Consider the following 20567-nt stretch of genomic DNA (forward strand, 5'->3'; position numbering starts at 1 on the left):
CCTTTTACTACCTACTGAGGGAGAGAGAGTGAGGAGGTTTATTGAGGGACTCACTCACCCTATCAGGCTTCAGATGGCCAAGGAGACCGGAAGTGAGATTTCCTTTCAGGTGGCTGCTAATGTTGCGATGAGGATCGAGATGGTTCTTGCACAGAAGAGAGGGCAGGGGTCTGATAAGAGGCCTCATCAGTTCGGTGGGTTCAGTGGTACCTCGTCTGGAGGCAGGGGAAATTTTGGTAGGGGTCATCCTCCCAGGGCATTTCATTCAGCGCTCCAGGCATCCTACAGTGCACCACCATCTCCTATCAGTGCACCTCCGATCCAGAGTTTTTAGGGTGGTTACTCAAGTCGACAGGGATAATTTCAAGGTTAGCAGTCACAGCAGCTGAGGTCCTGTTATACTTGTGGTGATCCGAGGTACATTGCTAGATTCTGCCCCAATTCTCAGGGCAGCATGCAGCAGCAGGGTTCTCGTGCTATGATTCCAGCACCGGTTGCTTCAACGCCTGCTCAGCCAGCTAGAGGTAGGGGTTAGGCAGCTAGAGATGGAGGTTAGACCATTAGAGGTAAATGTGATGCCGTTAGAGGTGGAGGCCAGTCAGTTAGAGGCCGTCCCAGGGATGTAGTTCAGAGTGATAGGGCCCAACCCCGATTTTATGCTTTTCCAGCTAGGCCTGAGGCCGAGTTATCAGATGCCATGATTACAGGTATTGTTCTAGATTTCCATAGAGATGCTTCAGTTCTATTTGATTCGGGATCTACTTATTCCTATGTGTCATCTTAATTTTCTTCATATCTGGTGGTGCCTCGTGATTCTTTGAGTGCTCCTATGTGTGTCCACTCCGATGGGAGATTCTATCATGGTATATCATGTCTATCGTTTGTGTGTGGTTACAATTGGGAGTCTTGAGACTATTGTGGATCTTATACTTCTTTATATGGTAGATTTTGATGTCATCTTGGGTATGGATTGGTTGTCACCTTATCGTGCTATATTGGATTGTCATGCCAAGATGGTGAACCTAGCCATACCGGGGTTACCTCGATTAGAGTGGAAAGGAACTCCTGATTATTCTACCAACAGGGTTATTTCTTATATGAAGGATCGACGTATGGTCGAGAAAGGGCATCTAGCCTATTTGGCTTATATTCGCCATCCCAGTGCGAATGTTCCTTCTATGGACTCAGTACCAGTTGTTCATGAATTTCAAGAAGTATTTCCTGCAGATTTGCCGGGGATGCCACCCGACAGAGATATAGACTTCTGTATTGATTTGTCTTCGGGCACTCAGCTAGTTTCTATTCCACCGTACCGTATGGCCCTGCCGGAACTAAAAGAACTGAAGGACCAGTTACAAGACTTGCTTGATCAGGGATTTATTAGGCCTAGTGTCTCACCTTGGCGTGCACCAGTGTTATTTGTAAAGAAGAAGGATGGTTCAATACGAGTGTATAGATTATCGGCAGTTGAACAAGGCTACTATCAAGAATAAGTATCCAATACCAAGAATTGATGACTTATTCGATCATCTTCAGGGTGCCAAGGTATTTTCAAAGATCGACTTGAGGTCTGGTTATCATCAGTTGAATATTAGGGCATCTGATGTCCCTAAGACAGCTTTTCGGTCTCGGTATGGGCATTACAAATTCCTAGTGATGTCATTTGGGCTAACAAATGCCCCAGCAACATTTATGGATTTGATGAATCGGGTGTTCAAGCCCTATTTGGATTCTTTTGTGGTTGTATTCGTTGATGATATATTGATTTACTCCAGCAGTCGAGAGGAGCATGTGCATCATCTTCGGAGTGTCATTCAGACTTTGAAGAATAATCAGTTATATGCCAAATTTTCAAAATATAAATTTTGGTTAGACTCAGTTGCCTTTTTGGGGCATGTTGTATCGACAGAAGGCATAAAAGTGGATCCTAAGAAGATTGAGGTTGTTCAGAATTGGCCTAGACCTACTTCAATTACAGAGATCCTGAGTTTCCTGGGTTTGGCAGGTTATTATCGTCGGTTCGTGGACGGATTTCATCTATAGCAAGCCCATTGACCAGACTGACCCAGAAAAGTGCTATATTTGGATGGTCAGACGAGTGTGAGTTGAGATTTCAGAAGCTCAAGGCTGCTTTGACTACGACACCAGTGTTGGTATTACCCACAGGTTCAGGATCTTATACATTGTATTGTGATACATCTCGCGTTGGGCTTGGTACAGTATTGATGCAAGATGGCAGGGTGATTGCATATGCGTCGTGGCAATTGAAAGTTCATGAGATTAATTATCCTGTTCATGACTTAGAATTGGCAGCCATTGTCCATGCTTTGAAGATTTGGAGGCATTACTTTACGGTGTCTCGTGTGAGGTATTTACTTATCATCGTAGCCTGCATTATCTATTCAGGAAAAAAGATCTCAATTTAAGGCTGAGAAGATGGTTGGAGTTGTTTAGAGATTATGACATCACTATTTTGTATCACCCAGGAAAGGCCAATGTGGTGGGTGATGCTTTGAGTAGAAAGTTTGTGAGTATGGGCAGTCTTACGTATATACCGGTTGGTGAGGGACTGTTAGCTGCAAATGTTCAGACTTTGGCTAATCAGTTCGTGAGGTTAGATGTTTCAGAACCCAGTCGGGTTCTAGCTTGTACAGTCGCTCGGTCTTCTTTATATGAGCTCATCAGAGAGCGGTAGTATGATGATCCTCATTTGCTTGTCCTTAAGGACACGGTGCGGCACAGTGATGCCAAACAGATTGATGTGGGGGAAGATGGAGTTCTACGGATGTAGGGTCATATTTGTGTGCCTAATGTGGATGGGCTTCGTGTATTAATTCTGGAAGAGGCCCACAGTTCCAGGTATTCTATTCATCCAGGTGCTGCCAAAATGTATAAAGATTTATGGTGTCTGAATTGTCAGTAAGTTAAGTACGAGCATCAGAGACCTGGTGGTTTGCTACAAAAATTAGAAATTCCTGAGTGGAAATGGGAGCATATCACTATGGATTTTGTTGTTGGGCTTCCATGGACTTAGAGAAAATTCGATGCAGTTTGGGTCATTGTGGACAGGATGACCAAGTTAGCACAATTCATTCCAGTGGCAGTTACCTATTCTTCAGAGCGGTTAGCTGAAATTTACATTCGTGAGATTGTCTGCCTTCATGGTATTCCCGTGTCTATCATTTCCGATCGAGGTACACAGTTCACTTCGTACTTCTGGAGGGATGTACATCATGAGTTAGGCACGCGGGTTGAGTTGAGTACAACATTTCATCCACAGACAGTCGGACAGTCAGAACACCTTATTCAGATATTGGAAGATATGCTTCGCGCTTGTGTTATAGACTTTGGAGGTTGTTGGGATCAATTGTTTCCACTTACGGAGTTTGCCTATAATAATAGCTATTGGTCGAGCATCTAGATGGCTCCGTATGAAGCATTATATGGAAGACGGTGTTGTTCGCCAGTTGGCTGGTTTGAACCGAGAGAGGCTCGGTTATTGGGTACCGATTTGGTACAGGATGCCTTGGATAAAATCAAAATTATTCAGGATCGACTTTGCACTGCTAAGTCTAGGCAAAAGAGTTATGCCGACTGTAAAGTTCGTGATATTGCATTCATGGTTGGAGAGAGAGAGTATTGCTCCGGGTTTCACCTATGATGGGTGTAATGAAATTCGGAAAGAAGGGCAAGTTGAGAGCTAGGTATATTGGACCCTTTAAATTTTTTGAAAGGGTGGGTGAAGTAGCATACAGGCTTACACTACCACCTAATTTATCAGAAGTTCATCCAGTGTTCCATGTATGCTCCGAAAATATCATGGTGATCCGTCCCATTTATTAGATTTCAGCTCAATCCAATTGGACAAAAATTTGACTTATGAAGAGGAGTCGGTAGCTATTCTAGCCCGATAGTTCGAGTGCAATGGAGAGGTCAATCAATTGAGACAACTACCTGGGAATCTAATTCGTACATGCGGAGTAAATATCCATACCTTTTTAATAGCTCAGGTATTTTTCTAATTCCGTTCGAGGGCGAACGTTTATTTTAGAGGTGGAGAATGTGATGACCCAAAAGGTCATCTTTAAATTTAATAATTAATTTTGTGTTCTAAGACCACGAAAAGCACAATTTATCATTCCTCGACTTGCATGCGCAATCTGTATAATTTTCCGAAAAGTTTTTATAAGAAAAATTGATTAAAATGTGAAATATATCCTTAAAACTCAACTGAGTTGACTTTGGTCAACATTTTGAGCAAACGGACCTGGATCAGTATTTTGACAGTTCCGGTAGGTCCGTATCTTGATTTGGGACTAAGGCGTATGCCCGGAATTTAATTTGGAGGTCCCTAGCAAGTTATGGCCATTTAACGGAAAGTAAAAATTTAAAGGCTAAAGATTTTCAAGTTTGACCATAGAGTTGACCTTTTGATATCGGGGCCAGAATCCAATTTTGGAAATTGGAATAGCTCCGTTATGTCATTTATGACTTGTGTGCCAAATTTGAAGTCATTCCGGATTCAATTAACATGTTTCGGCACAAGTTTTGTAAATTGAAAAGTTTGAAACTCAAAAGTTCGAATCGAGGTGTGAATTGTAAATTTGATGTTGTTTGATGTGAATTGAAACCACGAGTAAGTCCGTATTATATTTTTTGACTTGTTGGAATATTCGGACGAGGTCCTGAGTGGCTCGGATGAGTTTCGGACGAGCCACAGAGCAATTGGAACCTGCTGCCCAGTGATGGTTCTGGTGTGTCGCACCTGCGACATTTTGTGTGTAGGCGCGTGGTTGCTTCTGTGGAGAAATGAGCACAGGTGTGCAACCGCATCCGCGATGAAAAACCCGATTCTGCGAGGAAGACCGCTTCTGCGGTCACTAGGGCGCTTCTACGATGTCGCAGGTGCGATATTTCTGGGCGCAGCTGCGGCCACTGGACAAGCTGCCCAGTTCCTCAAATGCGAGCTTTGTCACGCAAATGCGAGGCCGCAGGTGCAAAAATATAGCACGCAGGTGCGAAGATGCTGGGCAGAATACATAAAATCGGGTTTTAGCCATTTTCATTCATTTTTGAGTTTTGAGTCTCGAATTTTGGCGATTCCAAAGGGTTTTTCACGACTTTGAATTGGTTAAGTGTTCTATGACCAAAAGTTATTATATTTCATAAATCCATGTCTATATGCATCCTTTATTTCGGATTTGGATGGAAGAAATTGAAATTTTTGTAAAACATTCCAAAAATAAAAAATTAAGATTTGAAAGTCCATTTGACATCGGAATTTGATAATTTTTATATGGTTGGACTCGTCTCGAAATGGGTGTTCGAATTTTGTAAGTTTTTTCGAGATTCAAGATGTGGGCCCCACTGTTAACTTTTGAGATAAATTTCGGATTTTAATCGGAAAAATTAGCAAATTCATATGTAATTAATTCCTACGATTTGTATTGAGTATATTGAATTGTTTATGACTAGATTTGAGGATTTCGGACACGAATTCGCGAGGCAAAGATTTTTTGGATTCTTGAATTTGGTTACAAAGCTAGGTAAGTGTCGTGGTTAACTTTGACTTGAGGGAGTATGACTTATTTGTCTATTTACTACGTGATTTAATATGCGGGTACAACGTATATGTGAGTTGACAAGTACTTATGCGTTGTGGTTGAGTCAAAGCATGCGGGTGAAATTTGTTTATTGTGGAAAATTGCGTATTTAATTAAGATATTCCTGCTTAAGTTTATTATTGATTATTTGATCATTATTCGAGAAATTATTATTCATTTAATTATTATTGAATATTGTAGAAGGTGAAGTCGGTATTATGTTATTGAATTGATTGATAAGTATATATCCCCGCATTTAAATACTCTTCCAAAATTATATTATTGTTTTCATGGTAAGAAAGAGTGTAAAAGAACGAAGGGTGATGCCGTGCCATTTTTATTATTTATAATATCATTGTCATGGTACGAAAGAGTGTAAAAGCACGAAGGGTGTTGCCGTGCCATTTGTGAGTGTAAAAGCATGAAGGGTGTTGCCATGCCATTTGTGAGTGTAAAAGCACGAAGGTTGATGTCGTGTCATTTTCAGAGAGTGTAAAAGCACGAAGGGTGGTGCCGTGCTATTTTCATATCATCAATTGCTCATTTTATTGTTGAGAAACTATTTGGCTGCTAAGTGATAATTCTCATGCTGAAATTATTATATCAACCCCCTTCGCATGTTCCCTCCCAAATTTATAAAGTGTTATTTATTGTTTTATGGTTGCTTCATATTTGTATAGACTTGTACATGTTGTTTAAGTACGTGTCCTGTCATAGCCTCGTTACTACTTCGATGAGGTTAGGCTCGACACTTATGGAGTACATGGAGTCGGTTGTACTCATACTACACTGCACTTCTTGTGCAGATTTTGGAGTTGATTCCAGTAGCGTACCATAGACGTGCTAGGATTTAGCTACTCAGAGAAAACTTGAGGTATAACTGCACATCCTTCGCAGTTCTGAAGCCCCCTTCTATATTATCTCAGATGTGTATTTTCTTTCAAACAACTTGAATTTTATTCAGACCTTTATATTTATTATTCTAGTAGCTCATCCACTTGTGACGCCAGATTCGGGGATGTATTTTGATAATTCGGTATTTATGATTTTCCGCACTTTATTTCAGTAATTGACTTCTATTTAATTAAATTTACTTAAAAATAGTTAAGATTATTTTAACGTTGGCTTGCCTAGCAAGTGAAATGTTAGGCGCCATCACGATCTTGAAGGTGAAATATTCGGGTCGTAACACCTAGTTTCCCCTTCGCGATCGCGAAGCACAATACAACAGACACGAGAACTAGTTGTTGCACAAGTTTAAAAAGATCTGAAACTCACCCGTGCCCCTCGGGCTCCAAACCAAACATGCACACAAGTGTAATAATATCTTACAAAGTCGCTCGCGCAACCAAAACACCTAGCATCTTGAAACACAAATCGGACATCAAAACAAATGAAATTCAAAAGAAAACTCAAAAACCTCTAAAATCATAACCCAGCGTTTGAATCCTATCAAACCAACTCCGAATTGCACCAAATGTTGAAGACAATTTTTTAATAGCAAAACGGACCTATACTAAGTCCCAAAACCAAAAGCCATGCCCGATAGCCATGAAGTCAACATATGGTCAAACCTAGGAATTTTACATACATTCAAATTGTTAACTTTCAGCCAAACAAGTCAAATTAACCTATGGACCTCCGAATTCAACTACGGGCATACGTCTAGGTCCAAAATTACGATACAGACCTACCGAAATCGTCAAAACACTACCGTAGACAATTTAAGTTATTTTTAAACCCAAAAATAACCTATCGGGTTGTCATAATTATAAGTCATAATAATTTATAATTAAAACTATTTATGAAATTTTGTCATGCCCCAAAATCCAACTAGTCATGATGGCACCTAGCCCAACCCGCTTGGTAATCCTATTAGCAGTAATCCAATTCAAATGAGAATTACAGAGAGAAATAATGATAATATACTGAACTTTTATACAAAGAATTCCCAAGGACCGGTAGTACAAATCATGAGCTTCTAGGATTTAGAGTTTACAAAGATAGTATGAAATAAATACATCATCTGTTCAACATGTACATAAGCCGATTTTCATAAGTCTAAAGTTACCATGAACAAGAGACAGTTATAATCGGAATGCAAGTACGTCTTCAATGCTAGCTCCCGCTATACACAACAACATCAGCATCCAAAATCTACACGCAAGGTGCAGAAGTGTAGTATGAGTACAACCGACCCCATGTACTCAATAAGTAACAAATCTAACCTTAGGTTGAAAGTAGTGACGAGTTGGGACAAAGGCCGGAGTCCAACACCAATACCCAACCACAGTTCATAACAATATAATAAAAGTGATAAAAGAAATAACTCAGATATATGATGCTCAACTCATTCACAGTTACGGAAAATAGTCATGCTTTTCAGGTGTAATAGTAAAACCCAAATCCTTCACTAAAATCACCAAATTATGAGTAAGTCAGAAACCTTTGATTTTCTCCAAAAACTTTCAACAATAAATAAGATGTTTCATTATCAAATAGCATGAGGAAAGTACTTCTCTATGCCTACATATCAGTATACACGTGAAATCATGAATGTCACCAAAATCACGTAACATGAGGAAATGCATCTCTATGCATGTATGTAAAGTATGCATGTCAAATGCAATACATCACGGTGATGAACTCATAAACTCACACTCTCAGAGTACTCAATCTCACGGTCTCACACTTTCCGATCATCACGCTCAATCACTCAACACACTCAGTCACTCAGCACAGACCAAGGAAGATCCAGCCCTCAACACACTCAGTTACTCAGCATTGTACATGGCAGATCCAGCCCAAATGAATCAATAGCAATTGCGCTCACTGTGGGTGTACAGACTCCGGGGGGAGAGGGGGATCCAGCCCAAGCTCCATAATAAGCCAATCATGGTATGAATCAATAAAGCCCGTTGCGGCCCGATCACATCATGAGTCAATAATACCTGCTACGCGTGCAACCCGATCCCATCATGAATTAATAATACCTGATGCGACATGTGGATCGATCCCATTATGAATCAATAATACCTGTTGCGGCATGCAACCCGATCCCATCAATATCACTCATAATCTGGCTCTCAGACCTCAAATCAATCATCAATCTCTCTAGTCTTTTGGGCTCACAATGCTATGAAAATTGGACCAAAAATGATGATATAATGTGTCAATAAATGGCAACAGAGACTGAGATATGATATGCAAATGAATAAGTATGACTGAGTATGAAATTGCAATGTAAGCAAATAACTTAACTGCAGAAATGACCTCAGTGGGTCTCAACAGGATAGACATATAACCTAGACATGATTTCTAACATGGATCACAACTCAATTACTCTAGCACATAGAAATTTCATGAATAGAAACAAGATTAGGCCACTACAAAGTACCACATAATCAATCGAGTCATAATTCATATGGTGCATACCGACATGTCGTCACCTAGCATGTGTGTCCCCTCAACACCAACACATATCACGTAGATTTAGGGGTTCATACCCTCAACACCAAGTTTACAAGTGTTACTTACCTCGAACAATCCAAATCCAATACTGAGCAAGCCAAATGATACTCCAAAAATTCCATCGCGAGCGTACCGACCTCCGAAAGGATCGAAACTAGCCAAAAGAAACTCAAATACATCAAATAATGCCTAAGAAAATAATTCCAAATGATAAAGATCGAATCTTTAATCAAAAGCCCAAAGTCAACCAAAAAGTCAAACGCGGGTCCGCACCTCTGAACCTGACAAAACTTACAAAATCTAATAACACATTCGATTACGAGTCCAACCATATTAGTTTCACTCAAATCCGACTCCACATCGATGCTCAAAACTCAAAAATTCATTCTATGAAACTTTAGACAAAAATCCTGAATTTCTCTCTTGAAATTCGCAATCAAATACCAAAACTGAAGATAGATTCATGAAATAGAATCGAAATCGGGTAGAGAACACTTACCCCAATTCATATGGTGAAAATCGATTCAAAAATCTTCTCAATCCGAACTCCATAACTCCAAATATGCAAAAATGGTCGAAACCCCCAAAATTAGAGTACTTATAATCACTAGGCGAATCAATGAATCGCGATCGTAGAAATACCATCGTGATCGTGAAGAAGAAAAAAGCACTGCTCCTGAAAATGCACAACGCGATCGCAGCAAAAGACTCGCGAATGCGATCTAGTAGATTGACAGAACTTCGGGTTTGTGGAAACAACCACGTGAATGCGAAGAGATAACCAGCATTCTTCCCAACTTAGACCCAAACGCTACGCGAACGTGATGAAGATTATCCCAACTCTACGCGAACGCAACCATCAAATCGCGATCGCGATGAAGAAAATGCCCAACTCTAGATTTCCTCTACGCGATCGCATACCAATCTTCGCGATCGCGAAGGACAGTCAAGGCATCAGAAACTAGCAGCAACCAACAATAAAAACATGAAGAAAAATGGTCCGAAATCAATTTGAAACACGCCCGAACCCCTCGGGACCCCGTCCGAATATACCAACAAGTCCCATAACCTAACACGAACCTACTCGAGGTCTCAAATCACGCATAACAACATCAAAACGATGAGTCGCGCCTCAAATCAAACTTAATGAACTTTTGAACTTTCAAATTCCAAAAACTCGCACCGAAACATATCAAATCAACTCGGAATGAACTCAAATTTTGCACACAAGCCCCAAATGACATAACGAAGTTATTCCAACTCCCGCAACCATAATCCGAACCCGACTTCTTCAAAGTCAACTCCCGGTCAAACATTTGAACTTTCCAAACCTTCGAAGCTTTTGAAATTTAGATGAGATAGTTCAAAACCTTCAAAGTACTTAGAACCTAATACTCCCTCCGTTTCAATTTAGAGGAGATAGTTTGACTCGGCAAGAAATTTAAGAGAAAATAAGAAAACTTTTAAAACTTGTGGTCTTAAAAGTTTAAAAGGTAAAGCTTTATGCAACCATGACATTTGTGTGGTTTTGAAAGCTTCTTATTAAGGATAAAATAAAAAGTTTAAAGTTGAATTATTTTCAATTATAGAAATGTGTCATTATTTTTAGAACTGACTAATAAAAAAAATATGTCATCTAAATTGAAACAGAGGGAGCACGTACAATTGCACTAGTAATATCTCTTAGCATGCCTCAGTTCTGTAGGATTATGCAAAGAAAAAGGAGGCGCTTGGGCTTATCAATTCATAGTTCTGACTGATTTGGAAATAATAATTCTATTAGGCGATGGCGTAGCTACATTATGGGCTATGGCAAGGGTGGTCAAGCAAAACATTTTGCCCAATAATCTTATCGTGTGTATAGATCAAATATTACTTTACATAGTTATATATTATATTTTCAACATTCTTAATATAATTGAACTCGTGAACACCCTAGACTACTCGAATGCCTCACTCAACTATATTGAAGGTGTTTAATATATTGCACGGTATAATTTTTCGGCGAACAATTCTTGCTTGATCACCCTTGCCATAATGTAGCTACGCCACTGTGCTAAACTAGTACACCCTTATGTCCAAATTATCGTTTTTACAAGTCATTTCAGCATTGCTAAAAAAGATATTTAATATTATTAATAATAATACAATTTTCTTATAATACTTTTTAGTTTTCTCTTATTTTTCTAAAACATCAAATATTTTAAAACAAATTTAATTTTAAACAACTAATATTTGGTACCAGGGGAAGTAATACAATTGAAATCCACATAAAACTTAACATTATTTATACATTATTTTGTTCCTAATGTTCTTTTTCGCATAACTAATTCTGTTGAGATGGAATGTGAATAAAATATGGACATTAATAATACATGAATTGAAACAAGTAAAATGACAAGATTAGACCCTATATTGCACGGTATAATTTTTCGGCGAACAATTCTTGCTTGATCACCCTTGCCATAATGTAGCTACGCCACTGTGCTAAACTAGTACACCCTTATGTCCAAATTATCGTTTTTACAAGTCATTTCAGCATTGCTAAAAAAGATATTTAATATTATTAATAATAATACAATTTTCTTATAATACTTTTTAGTTTTCTCTTATTTTTCTAAAACATCAAATATTTTAAAACAAATTTAATTTTAAACAACTAATATTTGGTACCAGGGGAAGTAATACAATTGAAATCCACATAAAACTTAACATTATTTATACATTATTTTGTTCCTAATGTTCTTTTTCGCATAACTAATTCTGTTGAGATGGAATGTGAATAAAATATGGACATTAATAATACATGAATTGAAACAAGTAAAATGACAAGATTAGACCCTATATCGTAAACAATCTTTTATCTTATTTAGAAAGTAAACATCCTATTTAAATTTATATTATATACTACTCCACCCGTTCACGACCCAAAAATAATATTTGTGGTCAAAGCAAATAAAAGAATAATTTGAGTTTTTAATAACTAATTTTAGTTCATTTTTCCTAATATAGATGAATAGAAAATAATAGAAAACAATATTGAGAGTATAAGAAAAAAGAAATTTTATTGATAATCAGAGTTGTTTTCCAATAGGAGAGAATAAAATCTTCTAACAACAGAAAATAGTAAGAATATTGACAATTGATAGTATTACTTTGTAAATTTCTCGATGTTGGTACAGGAATATTCTCGATGTGAATTATGTTGATTTATTTTCATATTCGTGGGTATTAATGAACCTTCCATTTTCGTGGGTTTTAGTATCCTTAATTATCCTCTCCGCACCCATTTCCTCTTTTCCAGTTGATGTTGGGCATATTCTTATATGTTTTAATGTTACTTTACCCATGTTTTAACTATTTTTTGGTGCTATTTGGTTTTTAAAATACCCAACATGCGTTAACTATTGGTTTTATGACTAATTAAGTTGTATGTGATGATTAAGGATGTTTGGAGTGCACAAATATGAAGAAACGATGCTCCAGCTATATAAGAAGAGGGTGGATGCGTCGCATCCAACCTTGCAAAAAAGGCTAGTTGGTTCACCCTTAGCAGTAAAGTCGGGAGAAGACATTCACCTTAGCATCCGCACCTGAGCACAACAAGGTTGAGGGAACAAAGGGTGGACGCGAAGAATCCACCCCAGCATCCGATGCTGAGAAGTTCAAGCTGAAGCGGACGCGAAGCATCCACCGCAGCATCAATCCCCGAAGCTAATTAGGAAAAGGAAAAGGGAAACTTTGGCCCACGACTTTTGTACGCAATATATAAACAAAAGATGCCTCTTTTAGGTCACAAAGCACATTTTTTGAAGGAGATTCGACCTAGGTAGAGCAAGGAGCCGCCGTGGAGGTTGGATATCATCTTCATCTGCCAAATTTTAGTAATTTTTATGTTTCTTTGTATGATTTGTTGTTTGTCTACCATGTCTATGTGGAGATAAACTTCATGTTCTAGGGTTGTGGTTCTTTCATGACTATTGTTATTCAGATATTGATTTTGCTTTCTTGATTTATCATATTAGTTTATTTATTCAATCTTACGCTTAATTATTTGATTGCTTGATCACCAATTGAATACTATCTACGAATCTAGAATTGAACTCGAAAGTGAGAATTCTAGATTGGACATAGGATTGAGTACACCAAGTTGTTGAACTCGGGCATCGGGGAACGGATTTGCAGTTAGGATAGACATATACCTAATTGCCTTGCTTGGTTGATGTACATGAATTATAAATGTGTTCCTATTAGTTCTAATTCCATAGACATATAGGCGTTAGGTTAGCTTGAATAGCGCGAGTAGGAACTCGACAGATTCTTATGAGCAATATTAACCTTGTCAACCAATAAACTAGATAAATTAGTTAGTCACTTCAATTGAAGAATACAATAGGTATGTTAGATAGCCCATAACCCAAGATCGTTTTCATTACATTGATAACATAAAAATTTGCGCTTCCTTTGTTCAAGACTTCCTTATTTATTTCCTTTTTAGTTTAATTACTTTAGCATCACTACTTTTGGATTTAATCCTTATTTAGATAATTAAGATAGTGTGATCTAGTTAATAGTTGGTAACAAGTACTCGTGGGTTTGACACTTTATCTTATCACTTTATTACTTGACGACCGCGTATACTTGCGTGTGCGTTTGGACGCAACGGTATCTTTGTAGGCTATCCCGTGGGTGTTTTACTTATGCCTTCTATGATCTTCATTCTTATTTAATGCTTCAATTTTTATGCCACCTGTCATCATATCATTAGACCACGTGACGAGTCTATTTTTTTCCCAATAAAAAGAATCACAGTTTTCCAAATTTGAAAAAAGTAACTTAAACTTCACATTTATCATTAATGAAAAAAAAACTTATAACCACACATATATATTGGTATATTTAAGACAACAAGTTTCACATATCTTCTTTTTTAATTTCGTAAGCTCTATGTTTAATCAAAATATGTCACATAAATTGAAGCAGGGAAGTTATTTTAAGATAACAAACCAAACATCTAACAGGAAATAATTTTTGAATTGTAATTTATGCATTACAATTTCGAAATTTTCACATAACGTCATTTTGTTTTAACCAAAGTCTACATGTGTGAGCATGTTCATATTGCTGGTTTCAAACTGGAATAAAGAATGGACTTGTTTATATTGCTGGTTTCAAACTCGAATAAAGAATGAGAATTGAGAGATCTAACATAAAATTTTCCATTTCGTGGTAAATATCATATTAGAATCAGAGAGCTCAAGCACAAAGCCACCAATGGACGATACTTGTTATACTCCTTGCATGTTTCCTATAAACCACCCACAACATGAGATGATCGAGAACTAAGTTGTTTTGTCAACTTTATAATTATTGTTTGGTTGGAGCTCCTATTATTACAGGGCTGGAAATAATAGACCTATGAATCTCTAGATGGTCCGAGTCTAATTGACTTTGTAACATAATTTCCTACTAGTTCATGGCGGTCCAAAATCAGTACAATAGGTCGTCCATCCTTTTTTTCTCTTAATGCTAAAGAAGAAGAAAGTGACATTTCTCCTACCTCAAATATATGTTATAGGACAGTTCAGTAGGTAAAGAGTCACAAGTCGAATTATATGAACTTCATGACCACTGCAACGCATTTAGGCTTTTCTTACTCTCCGTTAATAACGTGGAACGAAAAGTTATTACTCCGTCCATTTTAAGGTATTCCCTCGGTTCATTTTTACTTATTCATTTTTTTACTTTACTCTCCCTTATTACCTCAGTTCATTTTTAACTGTCCATTTTTTACTTTACTCTCCCTTTAGGAAACAAATAAATAAAGTATGTATTTGTGACGATCCGATGGGTGGTTTTGAGTAGTAGCCTTTATTTCTGTGTTCCAAGATTTCTCATAGCTTCAATTAAGATTTATCGACTTGCGTGTTTAGTCCGTATCGTTTTTTAGAAAGCTTTAACGTGAATTTTGAAGAAAATATGATTTTTGACTTATAATAAGCCTTAGGTGGACCACGATCAATCGGTATTTTGACGATTCCGCTAGGTTTGCATGATGTTATTGGGCTTGTACGCATGTTCGATTGGGGTGTCGAGTGACCCGAGAGCATTTCGGCGTATTATGTGAAAGTTCGCAAAATTGAGTTTTAAGTTGAAATCTTGAGTTTTGACGATCGATTCTTGTTATTTGATATTATTTTGATGATTTGAGGTAGTGAGCGAGTTTATATGATTTTGTTACACTTGTGTGCATGTTCAATTTGGAACCCGAGGGGCTCAAGTGAGTTTCTGATGTATTGCAGACTAATTCATAACAGCTGATGCATAGCTGTTGCTGGTGTAAAATTGTAGGTCTCGCAATTGCGAAGACCTATTGCAATTGCGAGCCTCGCATTTGCAATGTTAGGCTCGCAAATTAAATGCAAACGTGGGTTAGGGGCAGAGATTTCGCAATTGCGAAGTAAAGTTCACTTTTGCGAAAAGCGTTGGGACCCGTTTGCTATCATATTATCGCATTTTCGACATAGTGCCTAGGGATCACATTTGCTGAGCAATACCGGCATTTGCGATTGGGGGGATATTCGCGAATGCGATGTTTATATTGTAGACACGTAATTTTTTATCCTTCTTGAAATTTTACACCTTTTAGTGCTTAGATGTCGGCTTTAGGTCTAATATTGTTATTGTCGCGACCCAAAATTCACTATAGGTCGTGATGGCGCCTAACTCCGCCGTCAGGCAAGTCAATGGTGATCGATCAACTTGATTACTCATTTTTATTACTTTTGAAACCATAACTTCCATTAACTAAATAGTATAAAATAGAATTTAGAGGGTAAAATAATAATATTTACGTGGACTACATTAATGAACAACCAATAAGAACCCCCAAAACCCGGTGTCACAAGTGCATGAGCATATACTAAGGATTACAATAAAAATACAACATACGTCTAGAATACAAGTTAGAAAGGAGAATATAAATAACTCTGATGGAGACTCTGTATACTGCAGATCGTAACATGGAATACAACTCACCGTGAAATCCCCGCAATAGCCGTGCCTCTGCACCTAGAGGACCACCGAAAACATATATAGACCTACACAATAAGTGCAACAACTGCAGTATGAGTACCTAAATCAATACGTACCCAGTAAGTATCTAGCCTAACCCTAGAGAAGTAGTGACGATGGGTCGACATCGACACTTACTAGTAGTCCAATAAATCAAACACAGTAGGAAGTAAACAGATGTGAGGTAGAGTAAACAAACGAAATAAACAAGTATAAATACGTGGTACAGTACTCCTCTTAACAATAAACTCGAGCTCTCAATTAGTAGTTACCTCCTCAACCGGAGTGTATATACAATGGACCTCACCAGATAAGTCGTCATAATTCAAATTAGAAAAAACTCACAGATACACTGGCTTCTTGTCAAATATTACACACGATTTCATAAGTGTATTTTATAGAAATGTCGAGGCGTACGACCCGATCCCATCATACTGTGTGCATTGTCGATGGTCGAATGGAACGAACCATAGATGCATCTATTATACTGCCAAAACGAATGACCCGCTCCCATTAGAGTGTGGTACATAATCCTGCTGAGGCGAACGGCCAAATCCCATTAGAATAAGAAGTATTAACGGGTTATTGACCCCACTCACAAATGAACGTGTGATTTATGGATTTATAAGGAAAACCTTTCGATGGAAATGCATAGTGCAGGTAAAATTCATAAGAGGAGCACATTTATTCCGCGACAAATCATAAAGCTCCCCAAATCTCTACAATAGCACGTCTATCACTAAACGCAAGTCTAGCATCAAGTCGTAACGTAAAATAAAGGAATTTAATAGTCAAGGGACAACTCAAATAGTACAGTTATAGCATGGCGGGAACCTAAGTCTACCCGTACATAACATGTATCTACCTACGTACGGAGTCTCGCCATAGGACAAAGTTAGCAGGAGACTTATCCCGCTCCGAAGTTTCATAATCGGCTCCAACAACACTTAAACACCTCAAACCGATGCATGTCTATTCAAAACTAGTCAAACAATGTGCAAATCCATAAATATATACTATATTACCCATAATTAATCAATTCATAACAATTCTCAACTCCGCTCAAAAAGTCAATAAAGTCAACCCTTTCCCCCTAATGCCTGGATTCCGAAAATTTTCGAAGATAAATATTACAAACTCAAATCTAATTCCATTTCCAAAAACATGGTCAAAAACAAATATTACCAACTTTTAGGTTTCTTCAAAATTCCCACAATCACTACAATTTTTCATATTTAAATCCACATGTAAATCATGTATTTAACTCACAATGGTAGGAATCACTTACATCATGAGGGATGACAAAAATGACTCTCCAAAATCGCCCCGAAGGTCGGCTCCATTGAGAGAAAAGAGGTGAAATGAGCCAAAACCCGATTTGACTAACATATACATTCTGCCCAGGCGAGATTCGCATCTATGAAGACAATGGCCTCTTCTGCGGCAACAAATTCGCTTATGCGGAAAGCACTGGAGGCCTTCCCTTTGCACATGCGGACAATGTCCCACTCCTACGATATCGCATGTGAGACAATCTTCCTCACTCCTGCACTCCACTACGTTCCTGCGCTCCTGGAAGCCGCATCTGCACCATCGCCGATGCGGAAATTATCTCACACCTGCGGCCACTGCCCAGCTCCTAGAACCACTTATACGACCCTCTTGGCCGCTACTGCGGCTTCGCACCTATGGAAAAATCCTCGCAGGTGCAGTTACACCAGACGTGTTGCCACCAGAAATTGCATAAGGCCAAATTCTCACTCCGATTTCAATCCGAATCAAACCCGAGGCCTCCGGGACCCCATCCAAACATACCAACGAATCCCAAAAAATGACACAAACCTAGTCGAAACCTCAAATCATGCCAAACAACATCAAAACTATGGATCGACGATCGAAACCTTCCTTAAGAATTTCAAATATCCAAACTTCACCGAATGCGTCCGAATTATACTTAAACATCCCGGAACGACACCAATATATTTGTATAGGTAACAAATCATTATACGAACCTATTCCAATGCTCGGAATCCCGAACGGACATCGATAACAGCAAAGTCCACCCCAAACCAACATAAAAAATTCTTAAACTTTCAAAATTGCCAACTTTAAACGACCGGTCGGGTCATTACATTCTTCTCCACTTAAGTATACGCTCCTCCTCGAACGTGCTAAGTACTGCTCTGGAGTTGCCACAAAATCACTGCTGAACACCTCGTGCACCTACTTATGCCACTACAACCCAGGTGAATACGTTAGCTCGAGCCATACTGATGATCCTCCCTTTTATTTAGTCAATAAGCCTTAGAACCAAATCCCAACTTCCAAATTTCTTTACCCGACCCAATTCTAACATACGAACACCGTATCAATCTCTACATGCTGAACCCACACATGATCATGCACCCATGCTGACATCACACAATGCACCGGATAACTCATTTGCATAAGGCAACTTCCTCCAAGAAAAACAGCTGCAAATTCACTGACCCGACGCCCGTAGCATACCTGATAACATATATAAGCCCAATTTCAATCCTCACAATACTACAACGATGAAAAAGATGCGTAGGAACTCATAACTATTGGTCAAATCAATAACTCACAGAGTTTCTCCACTTGACAAAAACTGTTACCTTATTCTGAATCAAATAGTGCCACTCTCTCTTTAATACACTTTTCATAAATCCAATCGTACAGATTTCACGTACAATAACCTCGTCTCACCCAATACAGGTTGCTAAGGCAACAAGACACCTCAAACACTGACCAAGATCTCATATGACGCCATCAATGCGCCAATAAGCTACCACTAGAATATGACACATAAGGAAGAACAAATTCTTTAAAAGAACTACCCAGTCGCGTAACGAATAAAACAACCGAAAAGATGTTATGAACCCTTCTCAGAGAATGAGAAACAACATACTCAAGAATAGATATAGGGTATTGTAATCAACATCTGACTATTGCGGCGTGCAACCCGATCCACACATGATACCGTTGCGCCGTGCAACCTGATCCAAACAACATACCCGTGGTGGTGTGCCACCCGATCCACACATAACAATATATAAGGAAATACCCATCAAGCCAAAATGCTTATACTTATGAAATACCGAATACTGACCACAATCACGCCAAGTGTAAAAATATAACCCTAGGGAGACGGATAGCACCATATGCTACAAAAGTCAAGTACAACTAAGGTGCGATAAATGACATGCATCTCGAGAGCCATCCTGCTTATTTAACAACACAAGATACACGGAACCATAACACATGTGCGAATAATCAAGCCGTCTCACAACCCACATGGCATAATAGAGTATGAACCTCCAATTCCCTACGACTCCTCCGTAAGCAACACTATGCTGAATGAACACATTCGGCCTGATATAGAGCACACATTAACATTAGACCCATCAACGGACCCCAAGCCAATTCCGATCATCCCATACTGTGCCAACAACCTTTCAAGGATCCACAATTTCCCTATTCATGACACACACGCGCAGTCGCCCAATCCGGAACAAACTCCCACATTCCACAACCAAAGGAATAGAGCGCCTTCTAGGCATAAACCCTCATATTAGCAGTAGTACCATCGCCTCCATACTTGGTTTCAATCTTAACAATCAAGTGACTAACATGTCACACTTAAACGATCTTCCCGTGGGTTATACTCCCACAACCTTCCTCACCAGGTATCAAAGTCTGCACATCCACACATCTAACCGTACAAATTTATGTACATCTAAAGTTTTCCCTGCTCATCCAAGCTCGCGACATTCTTACCAACACCGAGCTGTAACCTCAATCCTCAACTTCCAATTGTCGTGCCGCTCACTGTACCTATCATGCCGCTACGCGAGAGTATAAGAATTTTATCATATCTCCTGAACCACCAATAGAATAAACACTTCATCATTTTGAACCCTTTCACTCAACATATTTAAGAGGAACGATGGAAACACGATACCGAATTCTCATAACCACAGAAAATACAAACCTCAAGTTGTGGTCTAAACCACCATAACTCTTCCAGGATCCATCTACACATAACAGACGATTATAATCAAATACCTCCAAATCAATCAAATTACGGCAGCTGTCAAGCCCGCACGTATAACTACAAATCACCTGTATAACTTAACACGCTGAAGGAACTGATCATTGCCACAATCATGCCGATTTAAACCATTACTAATCGACCCCACTTCTTCCACTTTACTCTAGACTTTCCTTATAAATAATAGCAGCTCCATTTGAAACATAAGGAAAACCAACAACGCTCATTCCGCGTGACCCAACCCACGAGACCACATCGCCTCAATGCCCATAAACCATATCATACCCTCCTTATGCACACAATGACATTTCTAATTTGTACACACACTCTGAAAGATCCTCTATGAA

The 20567-nt window shown here is 38.7% G+C and overlaps 1 protein-coding gene across 1 annotated transcript in view; it reads left to right on the forward strand.

Annotated features, from left to right (window-relative positions):
* The first annotated feature begins 454 nt into the window (after positions 1 to 454).
* The window catches only part of LOC138906108 (uncharacterized), a 28467-nt gene continuing 8354 nt past the window's right edge, over positions 455 to 20567 (forward strand). Inside the window, exons 1-2 of the mRNA XM_070194629.1 lie at positions 455 to 524; positions 946 to 1421. Of these exons, the coding sequence (XP_070050730.1) occupies positions 455 to 524; positions 946 to 1421 (546 nt within the window). The remainder of the gene's footprint in view (positions 525 to 945; positions 1422 to 20567) is intronic.

The sequence above is a fragment of the Nicotiana tomentosiformis genome, chromosome 2, assembly GCF_000390325.3.
Source record: "Nicotiana tomentosiformis chromosome 2, ASM39032v3, whole genome shotgun sequence".
NCBI lineage: Eukaryota > Viridiplantae > Streptophyta > Magnoliopsida > Solanales > Solanaceae > Nicotiana > Nicotiana tomentosiformis.